Consider the following 14,507-nt stretch of genomic DNA (forward strand, 5'->3'; position numbering starts at 1 on the left):
TTTATTCCTTTATTGAGTGCTCAATGCATGCCAGACTAGGCACACATGGGCTCCCACAGAAACAGAACACAGTCCCGTGGGCCCTGAGCAGGTGATGCTCTCACCACGCAGTCTGGACTAGTGTGTGGCAGCGGGGAGCTGTGTTGGGGGCCAGGGGGCGCTGCTCCCTACTGGGTCTTGGGAGGGCTTAGAGTTCGGACAGGTCCACTGAGGAGGGCTGAGAAGGGAGTCCAGTAGCTGAAGGCCTCAGTTGTGGTCTTAGAGAATGGAACAAGAGACCCAGTGTGTTGGTTGTGCCTCTGCTGAGAATGAGTCCCAGGTGCAGTGTGCTGCCTGGATTCAGGTACCCTGGAAGGGAGCGCACCCTCTGGCTGAGGGGTGCTTGTCAGCTGTGGCAGTGGGCAGGTGGAGGGGATCAGAACTGTTGCAGTGTTGATCAGGAACCTCCTCTGACCTTCCCATAGGCACAGTCAGACTAAGCACCATTTGGGGCCTGTGAACGATGTTAGTTACTCCTGATTTAGCAAGCAGCTCTCACATATCTGCCTGAAAGGGCTCTTGCAGATCTGAGATCACAAGGATATTTCGGCGAGTTCTGGGGGGAGAACCCAGCAAACAAATCAAATCTGTAGAAGTCTAGAGAATGGGTCTTTCCCAGGCAATCTGTCTCTTGGTCATTCCCTGAATTCCAAGGATTCAGCCTAGCTTCCTGTTTCCCTGGGAGATGTCATAGACCCTGGCATCTGGGTTATGAAACAGAGTGGAATCTGGGTTAGGTCCAGGTGTCAGGTGTGCACCAACTCCTGCGTGCTGTGAGCTAGGTGTCTGCAGTGCACCTGCCCCAGCGTGGGCAAGTGTCAGGACCGGGAGAACTTGGCAAGTTCTTGACCTGTGGTTCTTCCATTCTGTTTGCATGTTAGCATTACCTAGGAGCACAGGAAACACTGATACCTAGGCTCCCAGGGCTGCTCACGCGTCCAGGGTTAGAGACCACTGTTCCAGGCACCCAGACTCCACTGAGGAAGACAGGACCAGAGCGCCTGAGCTGGCTGGGAGCTGGGCTCCGACAGCCACGTGGCCCCACTGAGGACAGCATACACTAGGTCTGTGATGTCTGGCCGAGGGCCAGGCTGGGCGGTGCAGGGGTGTTTGGGGGAGCAGGGGTAGGTGAGTGAGACTGGCTGGGAGCCCTGCGCAGGTTGTCTGGATGGCCAGTGAGTGGGTGGGGTGGCAGCGGTCAATCCCAAGCACTCAGTCCTGCTCTTCCATGGGGCTCTTCCATGGGGCAGGGCTGTGCTGGGAGGGCCAGGGCACTGGCCAGAGGCTCTGCATGCCCAGGTGGCAGCGGTCAATCCCAAGCACTCAGTCCTGTCAGGACTTAGAGCTAGCTGAAGGGGCACATGGAATCAAGAAGAATCATGAAGAAGTTACACATGTCCACTTCAGAAACTCAGGGGACCAAAGCTGTATTGGACTATGACTTCCTTCGAGGCCTGACATATGAATGACCTTTGCTCATCATGTCTGCCTTGGTCATTAGCACCATCCTGGTGTTCATGGAGGAGTGCAGTTTTATTGAATAAATGGAAAAGTGGCTTCAGCAGAGAATGCATGGCTCCTGTATTTTTAAGGAAGTCACAGGTGTGCTCTGTCTTGAGCATGCCACTGAATCTCCAAAGCTTCAGTCATGCTGTTTAGTGTTTGAACCCCATGCAAGCAGTGTAGCACCTTTTCACACACTAGTGCTGTAGAGAATCATATTTTTTCTCTTTTTAAATGTTTCAGAAACATTTAACAGAAAACTAATTAAGCATTTAACATTTATGCTATTGAGTGTGATAGTTATAGATGACAAGTGCAGCTCCATGTCATCTTACCTCCTTTCTGTATGTTGAGGCAGGTTTGCACATGGACATGGTGGGAGGGGACAAGTGGATTTTTGTGTCCCTGGAACAATTTAGGATATAAGTGTGTGCATGCATTGTTTTACATTTATGATTAGTGTTTTTATAGCATGCTAATACAGCAATTAAGTTTTCTGTAGTTCTGTCATTTAGAATTCATTGCATACACAAATATATTTCATTTGCATAATTTCTAGTCTGCCTTAATTATGGAGAGGCTCAACTTGCTCATGTATGTTCCTTCAGGAGTGGGTTGTCAGGGGATGTGGAGTTTGTTGTCTATGCTCTCATGATAATGCACTCGCCTTTCAGAATCTGTGTTTTCGAAGTCAAGTTAGAATTTGGGGCGCAGGAAGTGGTTCTCAGAGTGTCTGCTCACATCCTCTGTGGATCATCTGTACCCCACTCCCCATAACTACCCGGTGGCCTATGACTTGCCCCACAGGCGACCCTAGCTGAGCACAGGGGCTGGGCTCTGGCCTGTTCATGTGGCCTCCTAAGCTGAGAGGAGTGGGGATGGCCATCTACCTGAGAAGGACTGAAGGAGGACTGAGTCACACCATGTGGCCAGGCGCCCCTTAGTTAGCTGTGGCCTTGTGGTACAGGCAGGGAGCAGGGGTCTTAGGTAACTGTTGCTCTCAGAGAGAGGCTGCAGACCTGAAATAGTGTGAGGGGAAGATGGCTGTGGGTGAAGGCTGAGGCCCAGGACGGCCATCTGTGACATTACAAAGGAGCATCTGCCACCAGCTCTGCCAATGCCCCACCCTCACCATTTGGGGCCCTTCCATGGGGCAGGGCTGTGCTGGGCAGGTCAGGGCACTGCCCAGGGGCTCTGCATGCCCAGGACTGTGGGGACCAGTGGGTGATACTTGGGCGGCTGGTGTAGATGCTGTCCTGGCACTCTTGTGACGCACTGCACTCTTTGTGGCGCTGCTGGCCTAGGGGAGCTCCCTTGGTGCCGGGCTGTCCTGCTGTGCCATCACCACAACCTGCAGCAGGGCTCCGTGGGAACAGTGCATCAAGAACCTTGAGGGCACCCATAGCCCTTTGAGTGCCAGTTTGCTTGCAGGAGTGTTCTCAGGAGACAGCGTTGCTGATGTGGACACTGGACTGCTGGAAATAATGAGTGAGATTTGAGCCTGGCCTGGGCAGGGCTGTGGGGTTACTGTCTTGGAGCAGGGTGATCTTGGCAGCCTGGGTCAGGGGGCCCGTCCACAGCTTGCATCGTTGTCACTGCAGCAGAATAGCTGCCATGCACAGTGTCCCTTTAGTGTCTCATGTATAGAAATAGCGGGCTGTGGTGGCCGGCCCTGTTGTGGAAAAGCCACCCTGATTTTAAAGTGAACTCTTGAGCAAGGAGTGTTGGGTAAAGGAAATTTTCCTGCAGTGGACATGAAAAGGACTAATCGTAAAGATTAATAAATTGAGCGTCGTTAGCCCGAGGAACTTTCTTCATCAGAAGACGTCACTGAGGACAGGGCGAAAGGCACGCCACAGGGAGGGGGAGAGGACGCTTTCTGCAGGGCTCTCCTGCAGACTGGGACCAGGGCCTAGAGAGCCAAAAGAAGCGGTGACCCAGCAGGAAGGGGACTGCACCTGTCCATGCACTGCACAGGCCAGCCACACCAGTCCTCTGGGAAGTGCAGGTTCACTCTGCCTGCTGATAGAGATGGCTGCAGACCGCCACAGCGGCTCATGTGAGAAAGCTGGGCAACCCCAGGCGCTGGCAGGGACATGGGACAGTGGGAGATCCCACATTTCTGAGGGGAGTGTGACCTTTCAGAGGTGTGCAGATCTCATAGTTCTGCTCCCAGCTGCGTACTCAACAAAAGTGCATGGTCTGCGCCGTGAAAGACGGGCATGAGCCTGTGCCAGCAAGAACTGGAAATCCTCCCGCGATCTCTAACATCACTGGGTTTAGTCCCCAGGGTGGTGGCAACAGTAGTGCGAAGATGTGCACTGGTTCCTCTCACACCTGCCTCAGGCTTTTAAACCTAACTGAGAAGAAACAGCCAGGCAGAAATGGTGTTCTCCATGTGAGGAGGAGACAGGCAGCGAGTGGGAGGCTCTGGGGTGCTGGCAGGGCAGCGGCCTGGCTTTTACCTGGGGGCATCGCGCAGGTGCACTTAGAGGTGGTGATTTGCGCATGTTTGGGGAGTGCTTTTGTAATTGTGTGTGGTATACTCCTGGGGCGGGGAACAGTGTTCTGGCTCACAGTGGACTATGTAGAGGACAGTGGTTTTGTGGACTTAAGTTCCCTGGAGCCATGGAAGCATGTCAGTTTGTGCAGGCACGCGCTGTGATGTGTGAACTGGGACAAATCACCTAACAACGCACTTTCCATGAGATACATATTTGAAAAACACCTTGTGTGGAGTATCTGTGTTAAGCACCACACGGTTGTATTTTAATAGAAACAAGTTTGAGTGGTGTGACCCAGCTGTTGTTAAAACAAGTGTGTGTGAGTATCTAGTTCATGATACAGAAAAGGTGCTGGGGGAAAGGCCTAAGGAAGCTGAAAGGAATGTGACCTTACGTAATCCAAGAGATGTGGCTGGATTCCAGCTCTGGCCTTATTATCATCAAAGCCTGGCAATTCTGTGTTCTGTTGTCCTTCAGGTCAGCTTTTCTTGGTGGATCCACAGCTCATGGTTTTCCTTGTGATCGCAGGGAGGCTGCCACAGCTCCAGACTGTGCACATTCACTTGGACTCAGAGTAGCAGTAAATAGCCTGGGATTAGCTATTATACCTGTGTTAGGTCACCTCTCTACCTCTCTCTGTCACTGTGGCCAATGGATTGGTGAAGCTGTGTAGTTCATTCCAGCCCAGACCTATCTTGATGGAACTGGAACTGGTAAACAGGGAAATGTGGTTCCTAGAGCATTGTCACGCTGTGTGAATAAGGCACCAGGAGATGTTCAGCAGGTAATATGAGCTGTCTGGGCAGAGTGGCACGCACTCTGTGGATGTTTCTCTGTGAAGTCATGCTGTGAAGGCTGGTGTGTTTTCCTTGGGGCTGGTGCAGCCAGGCATTGGCTCATGTTTTGCTGGTGGTGCTGAGCTCTGAGTGAGCAGTCCCACTGCGGTAGCCCGGTCACAGTGAACGAAGAAGAGGAGGTGGCCAAGGTTTAAAATTAAGAGGAAAATCTTCCTCTTACAGAACACAGGGAACACAGACTGTATGGGAGAAGCATCATCAACTGGACTTCACGAAAATTTAAAGCTTCTGCTGTTTGAGACCTGACAGGATGAGCCACAGACTGGGGCAGTGTTCTCATAATACATGTATGTGAAGGGTGACTGGTGAATAGAACGAGTACAGAACTCGTGAGAGTCAGCGGGGAGACAAACCTGGGGGGCAGCAGTGGACTTTGGTAAGGTGGTTCACTATGGGTGGTCACCAAGAAGGTGAAGTTAGAACTGCACCCATCACCACCAAGCACGGCAGCGAGAGGCACGCTTGGGATTCTCATGTTTCGCTGGTCAGAAGCTACAATGGTGTGGCTTCTTTGGAGAGGGATCTGGCACCTTCTCAGAAAACTAAACATGCACCTACATTATGACTCAGTCATTCCACTCCTGGGTATTCAGCCATGAGAAAACTACGAACGTGGTGTGAGTCCTCTTGTCCAGGATGCCTGGACTGACCTCACTCCTAGGAGCCCCTGAAGGGAATGGCTGAAGGCTTGTCAGCAGGCACCTGTCCTCAGCACAGCAGAGGAAGAGGCTGCTGCATCAGGCCAGCCTCAGAGGAAAGCAGGAGCCAGGGCCCAGGTCCCGGGGAGGCCCCACACAGGCCCAGCTGCTCTCTGAGGGACCCTCAGGGCCCCGAGGAGGAGTCACAGAACTGTATTTAAAACGTGGCACATTTTTAATTCATAAATTGTATGTCAATAATGTTAATCCAAGATGTAGGAAAAAAGGCTACCAAGAACATCAAACACCAAGCAGTCTGGCCCTGGAGTCAGGGCTCTTGTGACCACTTGGCCCACGTGACATTTGCTGGTTTTGAGTTCAGCCCAATTTATGTATCATGACTGCAGCTGCTGAGAGCCCAGGAGTCTGGAAAATAGGTGCAATTTGCGCAGCGCCAGCTCCTCACACACTCGGGTGTGTGTGCACGGGTGTGGCGTGATATGGGCGTGAGACCCCTCAGGCTCCTAGCTCCTCAAGGTGTCGGAGGCATTTGGAGAAGGGCTCATGGCTCCTCCAGCTCTGCTTTAGGAGAGCTCAGGCCCATCCTGGTGTGGAGCTTCCCTGGCTCTGGGGATGAATCAGGGGCCACGGCCCTGGCTAGCGGACTGGCTGGGGCTCACGGGGAGGGAGGGTATTGCCTTCCTCTCTGCCTGTGGCTCTTCACACAGTCCCTCCCTTTTGCGTCAGGTTCAGAGCGCAAGGCCATTTGAGATGTGAGTCTTTTTACTCACACTTAATTGAGACCCTCAATGATAGCAACCTTATGTATACGTTTGTCTTTTCCTCACCCAGGGTTACCTTCCTGCCAATGTGGACCGAAGACCTGCCACTCTCCAGAGAAAACAGAAAGAATATTTTGCTTTCATTGAGCACTATTATGATTCCAGGAATGATGAAGCTCACCAGGACACGTACAGACAGGTGGGAGCTCCTTTCTTCTTCCCCATGTCCCTCGAAGCCTTGGATTTGGTGACGTTCTGTCTGAGGAAATGTTTGTTTATTTCTAGTAAGCAGATGCCTCTTGAAAACAGTAATGGCCAGTTTCCTCTGATGGCAGGGTTGCTTGCTCCAGCTCTGGCTACAAAAGTAAAAAGGTGCTGGGGATTGAACCCACTGGGGCCTTTGCATGCTGGGCAGGTGGTCTGCTTCTGAGCCACACCCCAGCCCTTTTAAAAAAGGGTGTTTTTAATTGGAGTCATAAAATAGAGTCTTTGATCCAGATAGTGGTGCCTGCCGGCTCTGCCCTAGGGTGATGGTGGGTGTTTTGTGTCTTGGTGGGCTGCTGCCTGAGAGGTAAGACTGCTCCTGAAGGGCCATACTGGGCCCTGATCCAGGTGGCGCCCTGACCGGGACCCCACTGGCAGGGGTGGAGCTACTGCCCCGCCAGTAGGCCTAGTGGCCCTTGTCTGTGGTACGGGAGGGTGAGATATGGGCAGATGAGAGAGATATTAATCAGCCATATTAATTAATCAGGTATATTAATTGCAGGGGCTGGGGTGCACAGTTTAGTGCACAGCCAAAAGTGTAGCCAGTTTATCATTTTGCTATTCAGTTTGATAAAAAATGGGTATAATTACATTTTTTTGTGCAGTCAGTTCTTGGATGATATGCATCATGGGAAAACATTTAACATTGATTTATAATTCACAGCACATCTAGAATTTGCTGTCAGAATGGCTATTTGAGGACTTTATAATTCTTACTCTTTTTGTAAAATGTGGAAGTTCAGAATGGCAATTCTCAGTTGGTTCCATTGTCTGAGCCTGTGGTCAAGGCCTGGTCTCCCTGAGGCCACTCCTGGCTGGTGGAGCTGGGCTGTGTCTCTCCTGGCACAAGAGTGATACCCATGTCTCTCACCAGTGTGGTGTGGATCATCAGAACCATTTGAAGACAGGCCTGGCCTCAGTCAAGGTTCTAAGGCTGAGTGGATTCTTGGGGAGCATCCCCACATGAACAGGATGGTGGAGGCCGGGGAGGGGCTATGGCTGAAGAGCGAGGCCCTGGAGGCCGAGCAGGGAGTCACTACCAGCCCCTCCTGTACACCTGCACTGCCTGCTCATTCTAGTCACTTTTGGCCACTCTGGGCTTCCACCCAGTGACTCTTGAGTTGCTGACTGAATACAGGTTGTGTTGGGCAGGGGATTCCTGGTTCAATTTTCAGCTTCCCTGGTTTTAGGAAATGGATAAAGTTGGTATTATTCTGATCATGTTTTCATTGTATTTTTATTCAAGAAAAAGAATCATAAAGGGTGCCAGTGGCCTGTCCTTGTAGGACTTACCAGGCGGGTTGGTTGTGAGCATGGAAGGGAATGTTGTTCGCACGCATTGTTGCTTATTTACTGTGTTAGATAATGAAAGACCCCTTATTATTTTGAATTCCCAAAACTTTTCCCCATTAATAGAAAGGGAGCAGCACTGTGTGGAGTGGCAGGTTGTCCTGTCTTCTCTGTTGCCCGGATGATGGGTGACTCTTGGTGCTGCAGCCTGTGCCTTCTCACTATTTCTGGGGGTGCCATGGCCTGCCTTCCTGCTTCAGCAGGGCAGCAGGAAGTGGTGGCCTGGCACGTCCGAGGTCTGCTAGTGTGTGTCACGGCCACCTGGCACTGGTCTGAAAAGTCCACCTGTGTGCCTCTCCCTCCCTGCTCAGCCCTGCAGCCCCCACCGCTTGCCCAGCCTTTGCTTGTGGGGAGTGGGCAGTGGATGGAAGGGTGCATGCAGCCCATCCACCTGCTTTGTGGGGTTCCCTCCTCTAGCATGGGCAGGTTATGGGGTCTGATGTATGCACTGTTGCTGGTGGCCCACAGGAAGGTGGGCCTTGCTGGCCCTGGGCACGCAGAGGCAGGCCAGACCTGGTTTCTGTCCTGTAGGAGCCTGTGGAGCTCATTCCAGGGATGACCACAGGACTGCCATGCCAGGAGCAATACACTGAGGATGGCCCTTGGGCTGCCCCGCCAGTAGGCCTAGTGGCCCTTGTCTCTGCCCACACCTGGGCCCTGTGTGTGGCCAGCTGCTCCTCTGTGTGGAATGTCCCCTCCCGGTGCTGCTGTCTACACGTCTCTTCCTGTGTGTTACTGACTCATGGCCTCTCAGCTCGATGTTGATCTTTACCAGTCACCTCCTGAAGGGCGTGGAGCCAGCCAACAGGAAGAGGAAGAACTTAGAGCCTGAATGGTGTATGCAGGGCACAGGCCAGTCAGTGATGCCCAGGCTCCAGCATGCTGGCACCCTCTGTGGGCCTGGGCAGGAAGGCTGGAGTGCAGCTCAGCAGTGGGATCACTCTGTGTAGGACGTGCGTGCCTCCCCTCTTTTACCCTGGTGAGACAGGAGTGATGGCTGGTGGCTGATGTGGGATGCTGGAGCCAGTCGATGACACCAGCTCTGCTAAGTGTTCCTGTCTGGTGGCTTCTTGAACCCGCAGCATCCTCCTCTTCAGTGTCGGGCATGTTGCTGTGACTTTGGTCAGATGGTGACCAGGCAGGACCCCGACACTGGCAGAGACTTCCAAATGCTTCCCTTGAAAATGTCCTAGATTCCCCAAGGACCTTGTGAAGAGAAGGAAAATGTGGCCTAAGTTCCAGAAAGGGACTATCGCAGCTGAGGCCTGCTCTGTTCCTGCTCACGCAGCTTCTGATGTGGGTTGGGCAGGAGTCAGGCAAGTCCATCATCTGGACTGGATGTGCCCTGGTCAGGTGGAATGAGCTTTTGACTTCCTCCCCTCTGGAGGACTCAGCAACTCTGGGCTAGCACCCTTAGAGGGAAGACTCGGCAGTGCCAAGCTAACACCCTTGCAGAGGGCAGATGAAGGGGCCAGGTGGCTGAGTCTCTGAGCACGGCACCTTTAATCATGATGTAATGTTGATGGTGATGTCTGTGGTCCTCCAAAGTAAGCCTGTCTTTCTCCTGCACCTCCAGATCCACATAGACATCCCTCGGATGAGCCCAGAAGCACTGATCCTGCAGCCCAAGGTGACAGAGGTAAGAGGAGCCCGGCTGGGTGTTTCTCTGTGTTGTCTGTGACTTGATGCTCACGGTGCTTGCAGGACAGTGGGTACATGTGGGGGGCTTCAGCCCATCAGCACGTGTGGGCAGCCAGTTTCTGGGGATTTGGCCTGGTGGGCACAATTGTTGATAGGAATGGCTAATTGTTCCTAAGATGTTTTTCTTGTGTAATAGTGACACACACAAAAGGACGTGTGTAACAGGCGTGCCTGTATGGGTATGAACTCTTTACCCCTCCTGAATCTAGGAGCTGGAGCCTGCTGCTGTTGACCACTGTGTCTGTGCTCTTGCCTCTGACTGCAGGTGTTGGGCTGCTTCTTCGTGCTCATCCCTCTCCTGGCCTTGACGTCCATTCTCCTTCACAGGTGCAACCCAGGAGAGCAGCATGTCACTGAGTGTGGTGTCCTTTGGAGTCTGGTGTTCTTTGTGCAGCCCTGGCTCTGCAGCTTGCTCCCTTCTCTGGTGGTTTGTAGGATGCAGCCCACCTGTGGTACCTAGTTGGGTAATGTTTGCTGTTTGAACATCCCACACTTTCTTTTGCCTTTTTCCTTTTGATAGACATAGCGGTTGTTTATAATTGTGTGCTTTTAGAACAGCATTGCTGGCACCTTCCTGACCATCATGCAAATGTGCACAGGCAAGGATTTCTCTAAGGCATTTGAGAGGCACACAGTTGTGAGGTTGGGTGTGTGTCGGTTACACTTTGAAGAGAGTGTCAGCATGGTTCCTGGCAGGGTGGGGGGGCCCTCTGCCACCAGAGCCACCTGCAGAGTGTTGGAGTTCCTGGAATTCTAGGTCCTGGATGACCTTTCGTTTGTTGTTTGATACCAGGGATTGATCCTAGAGGTGCTTAACCATGGAGCACATCCCCAGCCAATTTCTTTTAAAAAAATTTTATTTTGAGACAGGGTTTCATTAAGTGGCTGAGGCCGGCTTTGAACTTGTTATCCTCGTGCCTCAGCTTCCTGAGCTGCTGGGATGATAGGTGTGTGCCACGGTGCCCGGCTCCCTTGATGACTCTTGATGTGGCCAGGCCTCTCAGTATGTGTTTCTCTGTTGGATAATCTTATCAGGCTCCCGGTTTTTCTCTTCTCTGGTTACTAATTGTGCCAGGCATCTCCCCATATGTTTCCAAGTGTTCTCTTATTCTGGGAAATGATTGTTCTGTTTTTGCCCATTTTTTCTTCTGGGTTGTTGGCCTAATTTGTTGCTGGCAGTTGATCTTTGTGTGTCTGGACCCCTCATTGCAGGTTCTGTTGCAGGTACCTTCCTCTGTGTTGGCCATGTCTCACTTTGTTCTTGAGGGCAGATGATGCTGGGAAGTCCTTACTTTCCCTGGGGTTGAACCTGTCACTGACATGCTTTGCTAAGCCTTTTCCTGCACATACGTCATAAAGATGTCATCTCGTTTTTTTCCTTCTAGGAGTTCTGCCTTTCACACCTCTGTGTTTCATTGATCTGTAGTTGACAGCTGTGTGCATGAGACGAGTCAATCCCAGCACCAGATGTGGACTCCAGCTTGTCTCTCTGTGTTGATGGTTTCTGCTGTATGTCGTTGTCACATTCACATAGGTTTCTTCTGTGGCCTCTGTTTTGTCCTATACTCAGCTGGCTTTAGGTCTGCATGCCCCACCCCGTTAGCTGACGTGGCTTTGGGACGTCTTGGCATTGGTGGGGTGCACATGTCTCCTCCTCCTCCTTCGCGGGGATGGGGCAGCTCGCTCTTTGCTCTTCCACTCAAGCCTTGGAGTCAGATTGCCAAGGTGTGCCTGTGTTTGAGGTCTCTTTGATTTGTGGTTGGCATTGCATGGATTCTCTGGATTTATTTGGAAGAGTTGGCATCTTTATGAGGTTTAGTTTCTCTTTTTTATGAGCATATTAGTTTCCTTTTAGGCCATTTTAATGCCTTTCAATGCAGTTTAAAAATTTTTTCAGTAGTCTCATCAGCTTTATTAGATTTATTCCACATTATCATATATTTTTTACTGCTAAACTAAGTGGTATCTCTATAATAAAATTGGAATTTTTTCATTGTTTTAAATACTTTGTTTTGCATCTCGACTTTGCTAATAAATACACTTTTGATGTTGATGGCCCGTCGGCGTGGTGCGCCTGTCAGAAGAAATTCCAGGGTTGTCAGGGCAGGAGTGCAGGACGCAGAGCAGAGGGGTTTCCCCAGGAGTACTGTGTCCTTTGCCCCAGCGTGCTCCTGGTGTCTGAGAATGAAGCGTGACCGCTTTCCTGCTTAAGTGTTTTAATGAAAATAGACAGCGTGGATTGTCTGTGAGTATCTCTTCCTTCCTCTGTGCCTCCCTTGCAGGCTTCTTGCCCTGAGTGTGGATCCAGCCTCACTGCCCCTTGGTGTCAGTTGGGCTTCTTGTCATGACTCTTGGGGCCTCGACCCTATAGGTTTGGAAGGCCTCCCCTGGCAGTGGTCTCAGCTCCTGTGCCCTCCTCTGGGGGTATGGAAGTGCCCTAGGTTTGTGCTCAGCCAGGCTGCAGGACTGAGCAAGACCACGTAAGCTGGGCAGGTGGGTTCTAGTGGGGAGGCAGGCCCAGGGTGGATGTGCTGGCCGATGGGCTGGCCAGGCGACTTGAGCACAGCCTTGTGTGGGGAGAAAGGATGGTGAGCAAGAGGCTTTAGGAACAGTATTGAAATGCTGGTCTTGTGTTGGCAGTAGGCAAAGTCGAATCATGATTTCTGGCATGGTAACGGTAAGGTTTAGATGGGTCTGCAAAATGATAGCAAATCCATAACAAGTTGAGTGGCTTCACAAGACAGAGGTTTATCGCTGTCTCTGGTACTGGCCCTTCACCAGCGATTTGGTTGTTTCTCTCTGCTTGGCTTTAACCTCAGGGTCCAAGTTGGCTGCCTAGTGCTCTTCATCACATTTCACTCTATTGGCAGGGAAGTCCAGTAAGATATGGGTGGAGAAGGGCATCTGCCTCCCTTTGCAATCATACACGTTGCTCCTGGGGCTTCTGCTCAGTATCCTTACTGGCTTCTTGTAGTGACACAGTGATCCTCAGCTGTACAGAACCAGGGAAATGTAAGTTTGGCTCTAGTTGTCATGGGCATACTTGGGCTTGGGCCTTACCTTGTCAAGGAGGATTTCTGGCCTGGGCATTCCTCCCAGCCTGCCCATCCATTTGGTTGTTTGCTTGGCCTTCTTTTTCTCCTCCTCTTCTTTTCTTCCACTTCTCCTTTCTCCTCTCTCCCCTCCTTTCCCCTTCCTCTCTCCTCTTTTTCCTCCTGTCAGCTTTAATGAAGTCTGATTCACACACAGTGAAACTTGCCAGTTGGTGCACAGTGAGTTCTGTTGCCCCCTGTGTGCAGGAGTGTAACCACCCCCAGCTCACACCGAAGGGTGATTGCATTGCCCTGACAGTTTCTTCCTGTCCCTCTGCTCTCAGTCTCTCTCCACCCACTGCCCTGGCAGCTGCTGATCCACTTTCTGTCTCCAGAGCTTTGCTGACATATGGAATTTCACTTTTTTTTTTTTTGGTGCTGGGGAGTGAACTCCGGGGGTACTTAACCACCAAGCCCCACATCCCCAGCACTTTTTTATTTTTTAGAGACAGGGTCTTGCTGAGTTGCCTAGGGCCTTGCTAAATTGCTGAGGCTGGCTTTGAACTTGTGATTCTACTGCCTTAGCCTCCTGAGTTGCCAGGATAACAGGCATGTGCCACCGGAGCCTGGCTTGAGGCACGGATTTCACGGAAGTGGACTCACACACGCTGAGGACTTTGCTAACCTAGGGTGGCGTTCTCAGTCCACGGGGTGCGTCTTTAGTTCGCTTCCTTTCATTGACAAGTAGTGTTCCTTTCCCTTTCAGTGTGTGCATCCATTCACGAGTTGGTGGCACTTGGGTTTGTTCCGACTTTTGCCCGTTACAAAATAAATCTGCCGTAACCCTTCATGTACAAATCTCAGTGAGGAAGTCTGCGTCCCTGTCACCTCTCACCCCTGCCTCTTACCTGGGAGTGGACTTGCTGGGTCTTGTTCCAGACGGTTCCCTTTCTCTGCCCTTTGGTCTCTGCCTGAGGCGTGGCCTTGTCAGGGACACTGCCTGCCCTGCCAGCTGGAGCCACTCCAGCCCCACTTCTGCCTATGGCACGTGCTCATCATGGTGCCAGTGCGCTGCCTTGTTCAGCTGGTGTCTCCTCCTCCTGTGCGTGGCTCCAGGGTGCAGGGCCTGCAGGTCCCCACCCTCATGTGTCCTGAGTGCAGAGCATCAGGAGCACCTTGAGGGGGACTCAGGGATTTTGTATAAATTAGTGAGTAATCTTTTCAGCCAGTATTGTTACTTGAGAGTAAAATTGGTTACTTTCTGGCCAACTCATGGTTTTTGTTCCCTGTTTAGTGTTGAACAAACTCTGTCTGACATTGAGAAGCACGATTCCAAGATTCCAATGTGTGACACTGAGCTGTTGCGGTCAGTACAAGGAGTTTGTTAGAACCGAATTTAAACATGGCAGCTGGGCCTTTGCAGCTGATGAGTTAATCATTTGCTCAGTGACTTTTCCTCTGTGTTGAACCTGTCATCTGCTCTCTGGCTAGCTGCTTCTTAGACCCATTTTACAAACCACAGAGATAAAGTGCTTTTTCCAATCAAGTCACTGGGCAGTGCCGTCTCATTGTGTTTGAGCAGACGTGGAGGATAATGAAGCATGAGGTCTGCTTACAGGCAGACTTAAGCACTGGTGTGGTGCACTGTCCCCGCTGTGAAGGAAGGGGCACTGTCTAGGTTGTAGACATGGATGGAGCCCAGCCCTGTTCAGCCTGGACTACTCCCTCAGGCTGGGAACCTATAATAAGCTGATTTCTTTTCCGTGGAGTGGGGCAGACTGTAGGGGTCCTGGTCCCTGTGTGCCTGGAGAGGGGAGTGGGCTGGTTCTATGGACCA

At 51.6% G+C, this 14,507-nt stretch overlaps 1 protein-coding gene across 3 annotated transcripts in view; it reads left to right on the plus strand.

Moving 5' to 3' along the window:
- The window catches only part of TBC1D22A (TBC1 domain family member 22A), a 309,293-nt gene that overhangs the window by 94,567 nt on the left and 200,219 nt on the right, over positions 1 to 14,507 (plus strand). For all 3 annotated transcript variants that reach the window (XM_081311235.1, XM_081311236.1, XM_081311237.1), the window contains 2 exons: positions 6,394 to 6,522; positions 9,514 to 9,576. In XM_081311235.1, the coding sequence (XP_081167361.1) occupies positions 6,394 to 6,522; positions 9,514 to 9,576 (192 nt within the window). The remainder of the gene's footprint in view (positions 1 to 6,393; positions 6,523 to 9,513; positions 9,577 to 14,507) is intronic.

Source organism: Spermophilus citellus (genome assembly GCF_964194105.1).
Source record: "Spermophilus citellus genome assembly, chromosome: 10".
NCBI classification, from domain to species: Eukaryota; Metazoa; Chordata; class Mammalia; order Rodentia; family Sciuridae; genus Spermophilus; species Spermophilus citellus.